The sequence below is a fragment of the Mesocricetus auratus genome, unplaced genomic scaffold (assembly GCF_017639785.1).
Source record: "Mesocricetus auratus isolate SY011 unplaced genomic scaffold, BCM_Maur_2.0 Super-Scaffold_100014, whole genome shotgun sequence".
NCBI lineage: Eukaryota > Metazoa > Chordata > Mammalia > Rodentia > Cricetidae > Mesocricetus > Mesocricetus auratus.
The window spans coordinates 34303971-34317484 of NW_024429197.1; the positions used below are offsets into that span (position 1 = coordinate 34303971).

The 13514-nt window shown below is 42.1% G+C and overlaps 1 protein-coding gene across 19 annotated transcripts in view; it reads right to left on the minus strand.

Annotated features, from left to right (window-relative positions):
• Positions 1–982: 982 nt before the first annotated feature.
• Dab1 (DAB adaptor protein 1) overlaps positions 983–13514 on the minus strand; it is a 1089646-nt gene continuing 1077114 nt past the window's right edge. For 18 of the 19 annotated variants that reach the window (XM_021228422.2, XM_021228419.2, XM_021228428.2 and 15 more), the window contains 2 exons: positions 13303–13413; positions 983–4449 (listed from right to left, as the gene is read on the minus strand). In XM_021228422.2, coding sequence (XP_021084081.1) covers positions 13318–13413 — 96 coding nt within the window. In that variant the 3' untranslated portion in view covers positions 983–4449; positions 13303–13317. The remainder of the gene's footprint in view (positions 4450–13302; positions 13414–13514) is intronic. The other variant, XM_013114992.3, reaches the window with a different exon arrangement.

Consider the following 13514-nt stretch of genomic DNA (forward strand, 5'->3'; position numbering starts at 1 on the left):
AACTCTCCAGGCTGTTATGTGATGATGGGGACCCAGTCTGGATTGTTTAGAGCAGGGACAGAGGCAACACACACACACACACACACACACACACACACACACACACACACACACACCATTAGGGCACACCAGCTACGTGGAAGTGTGTATGAGCGTTAGCACCAAGGGATCAAGCTACAAAGTCTTTGCATTCCTCCACTCAGATTTAGCATTTCTTCCCATATGGGAGCTGTTTCTCTGTCTGCTCTGAATTTACTTTGCTGAAATCAAAGCCATTTCTCTCCTGTTCTCCAAATTGGTGATAACATCTGTTTAGTCCCTTCAGTGTAACAAGGCCAGATTGAAGGTTTGTGTTTATGCAATCATTAACACAACCACTGTTATACAGAAGTGGGGTTTGACATCTCAGTCACCTAATTGAAATCTGGTTCATTATTGGATGTGTAAACTGATTCAGTTACAAAAAGACACACACACACCCCATATTAATATGCAGATGCATTTTTGGTTCTTCAATATACATGAATTTTCCCTTTCCCCAGGCTCAGAGTTTCTCAAAACGCACACATGTGGAATACATGGAAAACACTAAGAGCTTCTTTCTTGAAGACCCTTAGAGCAAACAACTTTTGACGAAGGCGGGAAATCCCACGACAGCCATCACAAACCAGAGTTTTCCGGTCCACACTTAAGTAGATGTCCCTACCTTTGCTCTGCATTACCTGTGGTCCAGATACCACATTTGTCTCTTTCTAGCTTATTTTCTAAACTATGTGAGTTTCTACGGATACAAATAAGTCAGTGCTTCACCCTGAGGCTCGGCCATGGGCCATCAGTGATGCTTGCTCTTTGTAGCTCAGAGCCAGGGAAACTGAGGCTGTTTTCTGATGAGCTGGAAACTTAATGCCAGAAAAACCAGTTCTTCCTCTAGTCATTGGCCTGACTGGCTGCTGGAAACTTGTGAAATAAAACCAGGCTAAGCTGTTGTTCTCAAACATGTTTATTTGTAACCGTTTTACATGGCGTGTTACAGAAATTAATGGAAAATTTCTAAAAATTTTGCTGTTCTGTTGAATGCATTGTACATAAAGTTAAAAATAATGTGTCCATATATGTTAACAAACTGTCATCTGAGGTAAAGTTAAAGTAGGTCTAGAAACGTACTGCAACAGTCATTTTCTCTTTCTCATCTTTATTAAAAAAATATGTGTCAGAACGCAGAAATTGAAAGGAACCAAACCCACGGAGTAAACATTTTCTTAAAAGAAGGTGCCCGGTACATTACATGATGGGGTTGCTGTAGACGCTGGGATGGATATGAGTTAGCAAAAAAGTCTTGTGGCATGTAAAGATCGAAAAGCTATGGGGAATGGGGACAGAATGACAGGTGGCATTTCCCTGGTTTCAAAATTTAAAGTGACAAATTTAGTGCTAATAGAGGATGAGGAAGTGAGTTGTACTCATGAATCTTTCTATCGATCTAACCAGAACTGTGCAGACTCCCCATGCTCTTTTGGTATTGGTACCTCAGCTCCTGTTTGGACATATCACTGTATTCCTGGGAGAGGGGTACCGTGGTTCTGAACTCACCAAACGGTGCTTGGGGGAAAAAAATCAGTATTCTGCAATGAAGATAAAGGTGGCAGTCTAAAATCTCGACTTTATCCTCCTCATTTTCATGTATCAGCTGGGAATCTTCCTCAAGTTCAGATTCAGTTACATTTCCAACCTGCTCAATGAAGGATGGCCATTGGCTGGGCTGTCACCACCTGCTATGCAACTGACTGCAGATGGTATACCTAAAACAGCAATGCCAGTCAGAGTGCGCTTCCTGTCACAGTTACCCAAAGGATGGGGATGAGGGTGTGACACTTATGGACAAACTCTGACAGCCATAGGGAGGGACACGACAGCACCACTCATAGAGACTTGGCATCACACCCATAGCCACTGATGCTGTTTCCCGTGGCAACCACCTAACTTGCTAACACTTCAGAGAAGCAGGTCTGCTTTCAGGACAGTTCTCGGACATTACAACTTCCCATTTCTCCTTTGCACAAGAGGGTCACCTCATCATAGCAAGGGTACACCTTTTGGGAGGAATCTTGTACCAACAGATAGCAGCTTCAGAGGGCAGTGAATAACCCTTCTGGTTTCTCTAGTTCCTGGAACCTTCTACAGTAGAGTAGCATTTACACATATTTCTTAATGGACATGTGGTTCATTGATCTATTTGGGAAAATTATATTCCAGTGAAAATAACAATTAGGTTGACATTGTATCCTGTCTTTTTTTGTCTGAAGAGTCACTTTAAAATCATCTTCAGCCAGGTGTGGTGGAGCATGCCTTTAATCCCAGTACTCGGGAGGCAGAGGCAGGTGGATCTCTGTGAGTTTGAGGCCAGCTTGGTCTACAGAGTGAGTGCCAGGACAGGCTCCAAAGCAATACAGAGAAACCCTGTCTCAAAAACCAAACCAAAACAAAAAATCATCTTCAAAACTATTTTAGTTCCTATTAATATGAAGAAGCCAACACATACAGGTCAATTTCAATCACTCATATCAAGGTAAATTTGACTTTTCAAATTTTAAAACTTAATACAGTAATTACTCCCAGATCCAATCACACAGCTCTTGAGGGTTTCTTTCTTTATGTTAAGCCACTAAATCCAACATGTAACTGCATAGGAACATCAGGAAAACACATTTGACCTGTATAACAATTCTCTATAGGGTAAAAATATATAGATTCTTTATGAAAGTTGTGTGCTAAACATATGAACTAAACACTAGACTTTTGTCCCACATGTGTAAAATCCTTCCGTTTCACGTACAATTTGTCCAGTGGCTGATGGGAGAGGAAATGGGAATGGAGAGGTGAGCGATTTCCCAAATCTGAAAATCAAACCTTCCAATGTGAGCCTCCTCTTTTTCTCCCCTTGGGCTTAAGGTGAGAAAACTCCAGAAAAGCTGGCTGTGAAGCCCCGCCCCTGCCTGTTCACTAGCTGCTGATTGGCCCAAGACTTCCTGCCTGTCTCTGAATGGTCGCTTTCTACCAGTCATCCTAGAAAAACTCCTGGAGAGTGAGCCCCATCCATCATGTTCCTTGCACCTTACACTCCATCTGCTATCTTCTCTACAGTGTAATGGCATTATTAAAAGCATCTTCATTGACATATTTACATCATTAGAACTCCTTAAAGCCATTTCCCTTAAATAGTTAAAGAGTTTAATGGTAAGGTTTTCCTTTTCAAGTTAGAAAATAAAAAAATCCCATTTGAATATTCTGATGTACAAAAAGAGATAGAGATGAACCATTTGACCACAGAGTCAGTTTGTTACATTGAATATTCATGTCACCATTAGAAAGTTGGTTTCTAAGATTCAAAACCACATTACCAGAATTGTACCAGAACTATTTGGCAAATGACTTTTCTTTGAAAATGGCGCATGGAGAAGACACTTGTCTGCATAGTATCACAGCAGCGAAGTATCAGAAAAATAAAGACATCATTTTATTGTACTCAAGACTTCAGAGCTTCTTAGGGAACTGGATGCATTTTTCCATCTTTCTCATCAATGGGGTTTGATGTCCTTTGCTACCCCCAGGATGAAGGTTCCATCCAAAAGCTGTCTTTCTTCACCAGGATGCAGGATAACTAAAGGGTTGTTTTGGCAATATCCTTGATTATAATGAATAACCAACCACTTGTTTGCCTTGTGATTTCAAGTTAATTCACATCATAAGAGACTTTCCCTCCCCCATTTAGACTTCTTCACCCATTTCTAAAAAAAAGTCAAAAGCAATACAAAAATTTGTACACTCATTAATTCTCAAACATGACAAATAAAGGACAGGGGAAACAGGATGGCAGACCAGGCCCTGTGGAGAGATGCCACGCACATCGCCACAGCCAGAAGGCATATGGAAGATGACACTGTGGTCACAAAGGATCCCTTGCTTTGGCCTAAAATGAGTTAGTGCCAACCTTGTTGCAATTCTCTGATGCCTGCCACTCCAAATCTTCGGTCTCTACAGTGGTCAACAGGTAGCAAAATAAAAGCACAATAATGGTTTCATATCCGGGGGCATCTTAGACCCAGCTGAGAGAGCTCAAGGTATTTGTTGGTTAAGCATCAGCTTGACTGGTGATCAATGTTGGGTTCTGTTTTTTTTTTATTTTAAAAATACTTTTGGGGGGATGTTGTGTTTTGCTTTGTTTTTTTTGTGCTGCCATAGGTATCTGCTATTGGTTGCCAAAAAACCACTCTGTTCCCTCTTCAGTTTCACTGGGCGATTGTGAGTTTCTCTGTGGGATGAGGTGAGGTGAGAATACAAGAGAGCCTGTTGCACTGCTGATTCCCATGCCAGTCTTGAAGCACCCACCATGAGCTCGCATTGATGCTATTTCTTAGGTCTGTTGATCTGCGCATAGAGAGGCTCAGGCTCCTGTGGATAGAGGCACAACAGTCAGGCCTGCCTTGCTAAGCCTGGGTTGGCGAGATGGCTTTAGAAAGGAGTGCTTGGGAATAAAAACAGAAAGGTGACACTGATGATGAATGACCTTAGGTATTTTGGCATCGTTTCATCATGGTGCTTTTCATTTTGACAACAATTTTGGCACCCCCAATAACTCATCCAGATTTGTGTGTGTGTGTGTGTGTGTGTGTGTGTGTGTGTGTGTGTGTGTGTGGTGTTGCTGTTTTTGTATATGTACGCATGTGTCCGATGTATGTGTGCATGTAGTGGAGGCCCAGAGTCAACCTTGAGTTTCATTCTGTAGGCACTACCCACCTTGCTTTGGAGATAGAGTTTTTCACTGGCCTGGAACTCACCCAGTAGACCAGATTGGCTGGCCAGACAGCCTCAGCCCTACCTGTCTCCACCTCCCCGCTCTAGGATTACAAGTGTGTGCCACCATATTTGGGTTTTTGTATGGGTGCTGGAGATAGAACTTATGCTTGTGTAGCACACTTTAAAGAATGAGCAATCTCCTCCTCAGCCCCAAGAGGCAGGTCTATCCTTGGTTTGGAGGCTGACTGCCCATTAGGGAAATAGCATGACATAGTAGAGTGAGCTCACTAAGTTCTGTATTGTGGGAAAGACACTTAGACTTTTTGAGATTCAGTTTCTCCAACCACACCATGGGAATAGCATTGTTTAATTCTACAAAGGTCTTGAGAGAAGTGGAGACAAGTTACAGAACATACCTAGCACAATACTGCAGGAAAGGGAATGAGAGGAAATTGTAGAGAGGAGACAAGACAGAAGTCCTCCTATCAGCAGAGCATTGTTTGGGAAGCACCTTCAGGTCTTACCTTCATCTACCTAACATTCAAGTGAGCAGAATCCTTCCATTTCCAGTTTGGAAACAAAAAGCAAAAACAAGTGCCCAAGCAGAGAATAAGAGACTGTGGAATGTTCAGCTCTAAATGGGACACCTATACCACAGCCCCTCCTTACAAAGCTCAGGGATCATCTCAGAAGAGGGGACAGAAGGATCTAAGAGCCAGAGGCGGCGGGTGACCACAAATGAAGCAGTATTTTCAGGACAAAACAGGCAGTTGCACATATGAACTCACACTGGCTATGGCAGCATACACAAGACTTGCGCAAGCTCAAGCCAGACAAGATACCAGTATGGAGCGGGGAGGTGGGCATGAAGTCTCACCCGCTAGCTGAGGAGCTATTAGCAAGAGATGGCTGCTGGGAGAGAAAAAGTCAGTGTTCAAGGATGCAGACCCCAAGAGGCTACCCAAGCTCCAGTAGATGGTCCTACATCCAGGCACATAATGGCATTGCTGAGTGAACTCAGTGGTTTAAAAAAAAAAACACCACATGGCATTGGGAAGAAATAACGTTGGGGCAGATGGGAGAGGAATTGGGAGAGGAACAAATGGGGGACGGTTGAACTTGATCAAAACATCAGATTTATGTGCAAATTTCTCAAGGATAAGAATAAAAATACTCAAAGAATTAAGTTGAGAGAGGTTGAACAGTGCCAATGTCACTGCACTGTCTCTTTCATAAGATGTATCACACTGCTCCTTGTTTCACACTGGGAATGGCCTAGAAGATGAACAATGTCTGAGCCATCATTTTATAAATGAGGGATCTGCAGAGCAGTCGTGTCACATGGGTACTGAGTAATCATGCCAGCGTCAATCCAGAACTTCCCTTCTGAGCCGTGCACTCTTCTCCAGGACTGGCTAGAGGTATACTCTCTTGGAGGAAGGAACTTCTGTCTTCCTAGTCACCCTGCTCTGTAATATAGCAAAATGGTTTGTGCCCCACACCTCAATGCTCCACCCATGGAATCTACCCTGCTGATGGAAATGGAGAGCTATGTAAATGCATTCTGTTGAAATGCCTGACTACAGGAAGGGCCCCATCTTCCTGCTGTCCCTATTGACATTTACAGGTAGAAATGTGACACAGTAGGTCCTCACTGTGGGCAGGGGGTGGGGGAAGGTCTGGTGAATTAGTGTATGACTGTGACACGATTTCTAATATCGTTGATATTTTGATTTCCTTGTCTTCAACACACTTCAATTTGGCTTTGTTTTTCCAAAGGTTGAATTTATCAAAATCTGTAGCAGGGTGATCTCTTAAGTCCTAATCCATTTCCTTCCAATACCTGAACTACTTCCAATATCTGCTATTAGACTAGATAGAAACTTTCTGTACCCCCCCCTCTGTGTATGTGTGTGTGCATGTGCACGTGAGCATGCATTCGTGGGTGAATGCATGTATGTGCATGTACACATGTGTATGTATGTTTTCTAGGGATGGGGTGCACTGAGTAAACAAGAATGGGATAGAAATTTCGCTAGAGACAATCAATAAGGAAGAAACAGCTTCTATCACCCATTCACCTCAATGCTTCCTGTGCGGACTTCCTCACTCACCGCATTTCTCTTTCTGGGTTCCACGAGAAGTGAAGCTGCCTTGATCTTACCCTACAATTTGCTCTATTCCAATTTTGGAAACTAATTTATCCAACTGAGAATGACACCTAAAACCAGAAGACGACAGCAGGCTCAGGCAGGGTAATTAATGCCGCACTGCATTAACTTTCTGCAGCAGAGATAAATATGCACACAGCTCCTGCTTGCCGGAATCTAGCTTCAAATACCCATCACAACAGTGGTAACAACTGCAGTCAGCTCTCAATTATCCCCACTAATGAAGGGGAGCAGTGGTGTGGAAAACCCCAAGCAGCAGATAATCCCAAAGTCTGACACTGTGATGCATTATTCGTTTTGGCAATGGCTTTAGTTTCCTTGTTACAGAACCATCAACTGTAAGAGCTGGAGGGGAGTTAAATCATTTGATCCAGAAATTTCTAGCCTGACTCAGGCAAGGTCATGAAGAACCAATGCTATTTTCGGTATTCCAGAAAGTCTTTCTAAAGAAGTTGCCATGATTTAGGGATTCTGTCTTCTTGCTTAGCTGAGAAGGAAGCTTGCCTGAAAAGGGTGAGCTGTTGGGAGATGTTATTTGAGGCCTGGTTTTTCAAGTTAAGTGAACTTGATCAAACTAAAGGGTCTTAAGATATTAGCTGCTTGAAACTGTTGTGACTGTTTTGTAGAGGAGACAAACAAAGGTCAGAGGTCAAGTCATCTTCCTCCTATGGTGCATTCACTAAGTTAGGCTGTTGCTGAAAGCCAGATACCTAGTCTTGTTAGAGTACTTGCTGCTCAGTCACTCAGTCTGCACTGAGTCTCAGTGTAGATTTCCATCCCAGTATAGAATGTTAGCAAGTACTTTTCTTTTTTGTCAAATTTTTGAAGCAGGAATTAAAAAATATTAAATTAATGGTGTCCCTAGTCTTTAAAGCTATTTCAGTAGCAGTAGATGAGAGGCATTGTGATTGATCCTACTGAGTCGTTCTAGAAACACTGGGTGTGATCTCCATCACAGGCAAGCAAACGTCAGCCTACTATTGTGGAAGCTGCTTGCTTTTGTTCATGGAGTAGGACCCAGCCACAACACAGTCTCCTGACCTCTGATCTACACAGGACGCATATTCTTGCATCCACCACTCAAATGGCTGAAGACCATGTTGAAATCTTCATGCCTACCCTGATTTTACCTTTGACTTCCAGAGGTATGTCCAGCACCCTGCTGACTTCTCTACTTGATTGTCTCTTGAGTACCTCAAGCGTAGCTGGCCCCAACGTATACTTATTTGCTTCCTGCTCTAGCACACTATTCTGTGCTCTAAAGAACAACTGGTACAACATAGTCCCACATCTGAGAACCTAGTTCATCTCCCCTTCTGCATCCCCCATGTCCTCAGTCTCATCTCCAGTCAACTTCATCTTTACACACCTCTTGGCAACAAGAATGTCTCTCCAGTCCAGCACACACTGTCCTTATCCAGACCCTGATAAGTTCTCCTATTTCCAATGTTTTCCAGCTAAGACATCAAAGAATGGCACTCCATGAAGGCCCCAGGAAGTGGGACTGCTCACTTCAAAAGCTTAGGCTAGACCTGCTTCTAACTTGAGCATCCCCAAACAGGTAGATTTGAGTGAATGAACACATATATTATTTCTAAGGTTGTGTTGTTCAGTTCTGATTTAAAAGGGAATAATGTTCAGATGTGTGGCTGTAATCCTTGCTCTCAGAGGCTGAGGCAGAAGAACTGTGAGGTTGGGGATAATCTAAGCTACAAAGTTCAATTAAAAAAAACTAGAAGAGTGATAACAATACCAAACACATGTATTTAACTTTGAGGCTTTTTAAATTACCTTATTTGTTTATGTGTGATCGTGTGAATAGATGTATGCATGGATCTGTGTGGATGAAAGTTAGAAATAAGTCTTGGGCATTGTTCTTTCTGAGTCTTATTGTTTGAGGCAGGGTCTGTCACTGGGACTTGGTTTGCAGTGATTAGGCTAGTGGCTGGCTCTCGAACCCCAAGGACCTCTCTGAGCCCACCTCCTAGCACTGGGATTGGAAATGCATGCTGCCATGCCTGGCTTTATATGTGGCTGCTGGGTATCATGTCAAACATTGTACCACTAAATGAGTTCCCCAAATCCCAAATTACTTTCATATTCATATCATGTGATCCTTGGAAACCTACACAGGCCACTGTTATAGTGCTTGTCCTCTCCATGTGAGGAGAGACATGCTTGGCTAAGGTCACTTGCTTTTCAGCCTTATTCTGACTCTGGCCCTCTGTTTTCTTTCTTTCATTTACTAAAGCAAACAAACAAAAGCAAATAAAAAAGCAAACCCAAATATTCACTCTTCCCTAACCATTTGAAGCTCATCTTTCTTTTTGCCTTAACACTAGGAATCCATCAGGCAAAACTTTATATGCCTTGGGTTCCCACTACAGAGATCAGTATTAAAAAAGTGACAGCAACTTATTATTTATGGCAGTATCTATTGTTACAAAGGGAGACAGACCAAACGATTGCCATTGTTACGGATGCTACTTTGACTTGACAGCTGGGAAAGTCTGATAGGCAGTTTATTTACTTAGCCATTTAACTAAATAAATGTTTTCATTTTTCTTTCATCCCTTCAAAGGCTAACATTTCGCCCTTAAAATTGCTCCAGAAACACATCAGTGAGGTACAAATTACCTGCCATCCCCACACCAGCCATTATAATATTATTTTGGTTCTTTTTTTTTTCTTTTTGTGTCTCTTGACTCAGTCTTTCAAAAACACATGATTCTCCCAGATAGGAAGGGAAGGGGACTAATTGAAGGTATTTTCCTTTATTGCTAAAACAGAGACATTTGGTATTGGCCTTGAAGTTTCCACCTGTGGGGATTGAGTCTCTTTATTCTGGACCGATGGGGATTTAATTTATCAACAGATGTCATCCTTGTTTACTTAGAACCGGGTGGCTATTTCTAATAAGAAACAGCTGAGATAGTGGTTGCAGAAGTGATAAGAGGGGTAGGGACTTTGCTTTCCAACTGCATGACAGCAGAGGGAAAATAAAGCCATGGACACAACTATCTCTGCATGGAATCCTTTCTCCAAGTGTCTGCAAAAGCTTTCAGAGATTGCAGTCAGTAAATTTCCAGGTGGTTATGAGTAAAGGGGATGGAGACAGAAAGATCACATTTGGCTTGTGCAATTTTGACACTGATGGGGGGACACAAAAAGCCTCACGAGTTTCCACGTGGGTGCCATAGGGGACCTATCTGCAAGATGGGTATTAACTCCACTACACAACTTCTGATAGGGAACTGTAAAATGGCCAGGCTGAACTTCTGCTTCATCATAAAGCATAATCTAGTTCTTTTCAAAGCTGAGAGGGTCTTTCTGTGATTTACATATGAACCCAAGATTGCTTTTTGTGGGGGTGGGCAGGGAGAGGTGGCCTATGAGGCTCAAATAGAAGTTATTCTGATTATAGGGCAAGGTTTGTCATGAGAATACTGGAAAGGCCTCACCTCCCTCCCTCTGCATTCATCTATTATGAGACATACCACAAATTATCTAAAACCAGAAAGCATCAAGCAAAACCTCCTAGTTACTGAGTTTATTCAACATGGGGTTAAATGAATGAAATCTAAGAATACAGAGCACCAGCACATATTGAATTCATACCATATTGATAACGGTGGTGATAATAGCAATAGTGATGGCAGTAGTTGTGATGCTGATGGGTGTGCTGGGGAGGGTGGCAGTGAAGGTGGTGCTGGAGGTGAAAAGAGTGGTCATAATGGTGGCGTGACTACAGTAAAGGCAGTGGTGCTGATGCTGATATGTATTATAGTAACGGTAGTGGTGCTGATGCTGATATGTATTGCTACTGGTATGGTGATGAATAAGGAAGCAGTAATGGCAGTAATGGTAATATTTGTGATGGTGGTGATGGTGGCGATAGTGATGTTAATTGTGATGATGGTGGTGACAGTGGTGGTAGTGATGGTGATAGTGGTGACAATGAGGATGGTGCAGGTTGCTAGTAATGACAAGGGTGGCAGAGGTGGTAATGACGGTAGCTATCAGATGTTCTATGTGCCAGACATTGCACTGAGAGCTCCTTATACATCACCTTCTTACTTCACCCAAATGTTCCGTAAGATGGGCATTACTTGTATCCTTATTTTTCAAATGAAGAGAGTGATTGTAAATCCTGATCAAGGTGACACAGACAAGAAGGATAAACCTAGGTTCTGAACTCTGACAATGTTACTCCCCAAACCAGACTACATTTTAGGCTGAATTTTCATGGTCTGCCTTTATGTCACAGACTGGACTTATGACATGCTAGTTAATATCAAGGATAATATAACCCTCTCCTAGCAATGAAAAATAATCAGAAATGAAAGAATATCTCTTGCCCACTTTTTTGTAGCTAAGATTTGAACTCACAAATCCTGAGCTCTTGCCACAACATCATGTAATGACCATTTACAACCCAGCTATGGATTGAGGAGCATCAAATGTGAAATAAACCAAGCCTTGTGAAACAGTTAAGCTCGTGTAAGTGCATCAAGCCAAACCAGCTCATGAAGATGAGTGCTTGCGATGTTGACCTGCCCATGGTGTAAGTCATTTTGGGTTTTTACAAGTACTTCAATTTAGGACAATGATTGCCACGATCATGATGAATGGATCTCATCACCTCTAGTTCATTCATCCAATTTTCTAAAGCGATTTGAACACGTGAAGTACAACATACACAAGAGGTAGAAAACCTCCTTGGAATCACCTCAAGGAATCTTCTTATAATCCCTAACATTTCTCATTCCTAGAGCACGGACTGCCTTTAAGAGATAAATTCCCAAAGTGGTTGTGAAAGATTAACTTTTTGAAATGGGTATTTGGGTTTTATATAGCATGTTATATTATTAGATTTTAGTAATATAAAAATGTGACAAAGCATATAATGTACTAAATTCTTTAATCATGAAAAAATCTATTAACAAAATGTACTTTCAAATCCTGAATTAGCTTTCAATTATTGTCTAAAGGACCCATGTGTATACTAGGAATAACTGTGATGTGGCCACAGAACATAGTTCTGAGCACTGAAAGCTGTTCACCATTTTCATGTCCAAGATGATGCTCTTCAGAACTAAGGGCATCTTCGAGTTTGGTCTAGTAGTCCTCCATGTTTATGGACAATCAGGAAGATGTCTGAAAATTTGACACACTTGTCAAAGCTGGCTTTAGAAATCATGTCCAAGTAACAAGGTATATTTCTGTTTCGTGAGAAGGTTATCTTCATAAGGTCTTTATTTTGATTGAATCAGAGGTATTGAAAGTTGAGTTCCAAAAGCCACTTCTAGTAAATGTAAGGATGCCTCTCTCCAATTAGCTGCTGATGGAATCTGAATTATTTGGTGCAAACCACAGGTTGCAGCACAGGTGCAAAGAGCAGTGCCTCCAGAGTGACAGCTACATGTCTTTGAATTTCACTGACACACTGGAAGGGGGTATAGAACCCTTCTTTTGGGTAGATGGGAAGGGTTACTATGACTACACACTTTGATCAATCTTATTTCAAGCATGGCTTGTTTTTGTTGCATAGTCTGGGTTCTCAGTGTGTTTGATTAGTGACCTCTTTAGATCTGTGGCATGTAGGCAAATGCAGTGACATTTTGCTTAAAAGAGTAAAGCATCTGGAGCACCTCTTACTCTCTGTGTGTGTGTGTGTGTGTGTGTGTGTGTGTGTGTGTGTGTGTGCACGCGTATGAGAGAGAGACAAAGGGGGGGAGAGAGACAGAGAGAGAGAGAGAGAGAGAGAGAGAGAGAGAGAGAGAGAGAGAGAGAGAGAGAGAGAGAGAGAGAGAGAGAGAGAGAGAGAGAGAGAGAGAGATGCGCTCATTCTAGAGGGGATAATGTTGAGCTCAATTCACATTAGGTAGTGTTGACTGGATCTCATTCTATCACCGTCACCAACTCAGAATGTCAGAATATATCATTAATTAAATAATAAAACTATTAGCCACGTTCCCTCCAACCCTACCTTTTGGTGTATGTCAAAGGTCATTCATTCATCCAAGTGAAAAGGCAAAGTGCAAAATCGAAATGAGTGAAGGGAGATTGTATAAACACTGGTAACTGGAGAGATGGCTCGGGCAAGGATGGAGGGTAGAAGTATTGGTAATACAGTACCAGGCAAGAAAAACAGTGCAAGCACTAGGAAAAAGCAACAGTGCAAGCATTAGGAAAATGCACAGACAAGGGGAGATGGTATGGATACTGTATACAGCACAGGCAAACAGACAAAGCACAGACACTGGGAGATGATGTCAGTGGCAAGCAAGAGGGAAAACCTTGCAGGGGAAGGAGATTAAAAAGGACAGATACCTACCCAGACCTGCGCTATCTAGCTACCGTCTTGTGGACTTATATTATCACCACTGGGCTCACCACTGGGCTCCCCAAATGGATCACTGGTGGAGGACGCCTGTGATCCATCAGGCTAGAACACAAGAAGATAACACTTTTTTTTTCTCTCTTCAACAACTGAAAATATAAGGCAACTAAGATTATATTCACGCGGCACATGTAACCAGTTAATTT